This window comes from Primulina huaijiensis, chromosome 15 (genome assembly GCF_012295235.1).
Source record: "Primulina huaijiensis isolate GDHJ02 chromosome 15, ASM1229523v2, whole genome shotgun sequence".
Classification (NCBI taxonomy): domain Eukaryota; kingdom Viridiplantae; phylum Streptophyta; class Magnoliopsida; order Lamiales; family Gesneriaceae; genus Primulina; species Primulina huaijiensis.
Genome location: NC_133320.1, coordinates 6,436,811 through 6,442,744, shown reverse-complemented (window position 1 = coordinate 6,442,744; position 5,934 = coordinate 6,436,811). Strand labels below are relative to the sequence as shown.

General features: G+C 34.3%; 1 protein-coding gene across 1 annotated transcript; it reads right to left on the bottom strand.

Moving 5' to 3' along the window:
• Positions 1-3,711: 3,711 nt before the first annotated feature.
• On the bottom strand, positions 3,712-4,164 carry LOC140958908 (uncharacterized). Its single transcript, XM_073416503.1, has one exon. It carries the CDS (start codon positions 4,162-4,164, stop codon positions 3,712-3,714), a length of 453 nt encoding a protein of 150 aa, XP_073272604.1.
• Positions 4,165-5,934: the final 1,770 nt, after the last annotated feature.

Sequence of the window (5,934 nt, the reverse complement as noted above, 5' to 3'; positions counted from 1 at the left end):
GATTTAGAGATGAGTTAATAAATAATCTAAACAAAATCTGAAAATATTTATGTTGGGTTAGCAATACTAAAATAGAATTCTTGTCATTTGGGTAGGCTTCTCTAATTTGTCATCATTTTAAAATTCAGTAAGCCAGTCATCTTCTTAAATTCAGTTTTTCTCTTGTTAAATCATTAAAACTTAATTGATATAACAAATGCATAAATAATCATTAGTAAAAAATAATAACTAGTGATAATTAACTTTATACAAATAATTTAATAATATTTATGATAATAACGAACATTTTCTAACAAACAAATTCAATATAAGTAATAATAAATAAATAATAACAAAAACTAAAATAACAACAATTAATAATATGAAATGATTTTTGCCATTAAAAAGAGAGAATGAAAGTTGGGATTTATCGTCCAAGATTACCTTTATTGGGTTTTGTTCGATAAATAGAGTATTTTTGTCATTACGTGAAATACAAAAATTTTATCTTATATTTTATATATACTCGTATCGAACACCATATATTTTATCACACAGTATATTAGTTACATACATATTTCAACTTTTTATCAATGTTACAATTATCATATCTCACACGTAAAACGGTACCTCGATATATTAACTTGTCACTTTAAGTTGTACATCTAGTGAAAATCGGTTGCAAGACATGAATGCAAATAAGATTAAAATATAAAGCATATTCTAGCTCCTATTCTTTACTACTACACGCACATGCATACATATATACATGTACGTATGTATATATATAAGTTTAAAATCGATAGATCGAGTTAGTTTCAATAATAAGGAGAATAAAAGTAATATTCAAACGACTTGTATACGATTTTAGTTTCGGTTTCTCAAATTTCTAATTTGATTTGGACTGAGTTAAACTGAAATTTATGGATTTAAATTTTAATCATAAAAACAATAACAATACGACTCATGAGGTTGAGAGAAAGTCAATCTCCAAAATTTTCCAACATTTTTGTCATTTTGTAAGATAAGAGATGATCTCAAGAATTCGAATTACAAAAAAAAAAAAGAAAAAAATTCCCAACAATTTCACTTAACAAAAAAAAAGAAAAAAATTCCCAACAATTTCACTTAACTATATAAATCTATAGGTAATTTCAATTATTTCAAGCAAAATACACATTAAGAACCGATTGATTTTCTCAAAATATCAAAATCTTCACTATATATACAAAAATAAATAAGAAAGGATTGATCACTTTTAATCACACCTTGAAATTGCCAGAAGACGTGCATGCACTGCCGAACGAGTTTGAAGCACTTCTTGAAATTATACATACACACATATATTAGTTTGTATGAGTACTCGATCTGTCTATATTTATTTGAATGACGGGAAAAAAAATGTTTTTTTGTATATAATTAACATAATTGACTGGTAGATTTTCGCACCATATATATAATTTTGTAGTAGTGTTACTGAGATTAAATTCACTTGTTATTAGTGAATTGACTAACCAAACGTTCATACCAACAAGCTGAATTCACATGAATAAATTTCATTAATAGACATAATATTATACTTGTCACCAGACTTTCTTGATTTGTTTCATTCTTCTTATTTTGCAAAAACCAAATATGTTTTTGACCCAAAATTAAGGCTGCAGGCTTTAATTTGTTGGTAAACATTGTGAACATCGAAACACTTGACCTTACAAGAGATAGACAAGTTGTTTCAATCTCATGCACAAGTTTTTTAGAGAAAAATATAAATTCGTCTTTCAAATATACGAAACTTGAATTTATTTCAGGCTTTAATCCCAGAAGTGAAAAAGTTGTGAACGGCATATTAAGTTTTCGTAACTATCGTTTGTTGCGAACCTGGAGTGTTTGTCGGACTAGAAGTTACTCTACAGGGTCACGCGACTCAAGTGTTTAGTTAAATAAGAGGTTGATACATGCATGAATAACAGAACTGAATATCGTACCGAAATAATTCCAAGAAGAGCTAAGTAGTAAAAAGAATATACTGAAAATATGAAGTATGATAAAGAATGGAATATTGGGTATTTATCTAAGTATGGAGCATTATTACAATATAAAAGCCAACATTCGTAAGCTAAATCAAGTTGACTATAAACAAGAGGCCTGAAACATTGAAATTTATTCCAACAAGAGAAAAATTTATTACAGTAGTATGCAATAAATTTATTTTAAATTGGAATATGTTATTGCAATAAAAAAATAAAATAAAATTTTTAATCGTATTTTTTTCTAATATGCTTTTTAAATAAAAGGCTTAAAAAATATGATTCGATGAACAACTTCCTTGTTTAGTTAAATTGTTTATCTTAGTTGTGTCACGCCCCGAGATCGAGATGTCGGTCAAGACATCCGGCATTGTTTATCAATTTACATGAAAACAATTAAGCCTCGTAGCAAATAGCCAAACACCAGTCTTTTCCATAAATAAATATCGTCTTTACAATGATAACAAAATGAAAATTACATCAGGATCGCGGAAGCGAAATAAATACAAAGTCTTGAGTCTAGATCTTTTGGTGCGATCACCAGCCCCAGAACGTCTCATGTTCCTCCTCGTTCCATTGTTTTTCATTCTTATCTGGGGAGAGATGTAAGGGGTGAGTGCTTTGGGAAACATTCAGTAAGTAGGGGCCGATCGATTACCACAAATACATATAAAGATAATTTTAAAACATCTTTTAACAGACTTTCAAAACTTATCATATCAAACATTAACCGAATCAGACTCGAAGGGTGAAACATAACTTATCAGAACAATTCAGAACAGATCAGATCAGAACAAACGGAACAATGTTATTCATCTCGTCATCCATGGTCAAATTGTCCCCCATATATTAGTCCTCTAAAGAGTGAGGCCAAAACACAGTTTTATACCCACTGATGGGGGCCATAACACAGTTTTATACCTACTGATGGGGGCCATAACAGAATTTACAATCGTCGTTCAATATCCAACTCGAATCATAACAGTGTATTTCAAAATCAGATTCATCAAACAGTACTTATCAGAATTATGAGAGGACTCAGCAGATTCAAAGAACGTCGAGACCAGAAGAACATATCGTACATCGATCGAGATTTTTATAATACATAATATAGAATTTTTCGAAAATGGTTTGACACACATACAAGCACGTCATACTTATACAAATTTTAAATTAAAAAGAAATACATAGCAAAAACCCACTTACCTGAAAGATTGTTCCAAAAATCTTGGAATGAACAAGTTTGCGTTTGACACTGAATCACCTTGCAAAAATGTTTTCACATAATTGAACCGTTGGATCGGTCAGAATTTTGGATATATTGCTCCAAACACGTGTAGGTATATTTTGAACGGTTGAGATCGGATTTGGATGTTTAAAACAATGAGAAAAACTTTCTGAAATTGAGCAGAATTTTTGTACTCGAAAATTACAACTTTTAGAGAGAACTTTTGATATCGTTTTGGTGTGATTTCACTCATTCCTTTGCCACTATTTATAGGCACCAATGTGACTTTATGCTTTCCTCTTCCATACCAAAGGTTGCATGGTTTATGACATTAATAACCAATGTGACTCTTGGCATTCACCTTCCATACCAAAGGTTGCATGTAATTTTATTCTCATACATGACATAATTTATCTTCAATGCAAAACTAAAATCAACTTGATACTTTGTTTCTTTGTATAGTAAAATTTTGAGTCTTCACATTCTTCCCTCCTTGTTTAAAATTTCGTCCTCGAAACTTGAGTTAACTTGGTCTTTGAAAAGGTAGGGATAAAGGGTGCGCATCTTCTCTTCTAGCTCCCATGTTGATTCCCGTTCAGTATGGTTATACCATTGTATTTTCACGTACGGAATGGTGCGGTGACGTAGCACTTGTTCTTTGGTGTCCACTATACGGATATGAACTTCTTCATAGTTCAATTCTTTATTCAGGTTGTCGTCGAGTAGCAGTGGTGAAACCTCGAGAATATGACTCGAGTCGGGAATATATCTTCTTAGTTGCGAAACTTGGAAGACGTTATGGATTCTTGACATGTCAGGCGACAAGGCTAGCCGATAAGCAAGGGTTCCGATTCTTTCCAGAATTTCGAAGGGTCCAACGTATCTTGGGTTCAATTTTCCCGATTTGATGAAGCGGACCACTCCCTTCATAGGTGAAACCTTGACATAGGTCTTCTCTCCGACTTTAAACTCCAACGGCCTTCTCTTCAAGTCAGCCCAGCTCTTTTATCGGTCCTGAGCCGCTTTGAGTTTCTCCATGATGATATAGGCCCGGTGATGGCTTTCTCCCCGATTTCGTCCCAATACAGGTGCAATCTACATTTTCTTCCATAGAGCGCTTCATAAGGGGCCATCTCTATGCTAATGTGGTAGCTGTTATTTTATGTGAACTCTATTAGAGGTAGATGTTCACTCCAATTTCCTTTGAAATCTAGAACACACGCCCTTAACATGTCCTCTAAAGTTTGAATTGTTCTTTCGGTTTGGCCATCTGTTTGCCGGTGATAGGCCGTGCTGAGGGTGACTTTGGTTCCCATGGCTTCTTGGAAACTTTTCCAAAATCGAGACACAAATCTTGGATCCCTATCAGATAGTATACTTGCTGGAACTCCGTGTAATCTTACTATGTTGTTCATGTACAACAGTACAAGGTGGCTAATTTATCTAGGTTGTAGTTCATTATCACCGGTAAAAAGTGTGCCGATTTGATCATTCGATCGATGATAACCCAGATCCCATCATGGTTATTGTCTTGACTTTGGTAATCCTACCACAAAGTTCATGGAAATGTGCTCCCACTTCCATGTTGGGATCTCTAGTGGTTGTAGGGGTCCTTCAGGTCGTTGATGTTCTGTTTTGACCTGTTGACAAATTTGGCATTTAGCGACAAATTCAGCTACGTCCTTCTTCATTCCATTCCGCCAGTAATTCTTTTTCAAGTCTCGATACATTTTGGTGCTCCCCGAGAGAATTGAGAACTTTGACAGACATTACTTCGCGTCTTATCTCATCGAGGTCTGGTACACACAAACGTCCTTTCATTCACATGACGTCTTTCTCATCAGTTTGGAATTCTTGCGCTTTTCCTTCTTGAAGTTGCTCCTTAATTTTTGTTATGTAAAGATCATGATTTTGTTTCAACTTAATTTCCTAAAATTTCCAGCTAAACCCAGAAAGCTTTGCATCCCAGTTACGGTCTTTGGTCGAGGCCAGTCCACAATTGCCTCTATTTTCTTGGGATCCACTGAAACACTTAGTTCAGAGATTATGTGACCCAAGAAGGCGACACTTGTTAGCCAAAATTCACATTTCTTAAATTTGGCATACAGTTCTTTTTCTCTGAGTGTCTGTAGAGTGAGGCGAAGATGTTCTTCATGATCTTCCTTACTTTGTGAGTACACAAGAATGTCGTCTATGAATACGACCACGAAAATATCAAGTTATGGTTTGAAGACTCTATTCATGAGGTCCATGAATGCTGCTGGAGCATTGGTCAGTCCAAACGACATTACCGTAAACTCGTAATGGCCGTATCTCGACCTGAAGGCCGATTTAGGAGTATCTTCTGCTTTGACCTTCAGTTGAAGGTATCCTGTCCTCAGATCGAGTTTTGAATAGACATTGTCTCCTTTCAATTGATCGAAAAGATCATCTATCTTTGGGAGATGGTATTTATTCTTAATTGGGATTTTGTTCAACTCTCTATAGTCGATACATAACCTCATCCTGTCTTTCTTTTTCTCAAATAATACAGGGGCTCCTCATGGAGATGCACTGGGTTTAATATGCTTCTTATCCAATAATTCTTGGAGTTGATCCTTTAGTTCTTTTAACTCTACTGGGACCATTCGGTATGGTGCTTTCGAGATCGGTGCAGCTCCACGGATCAAGTTGATCTCAAACTCCACTTCACGGTCAGGA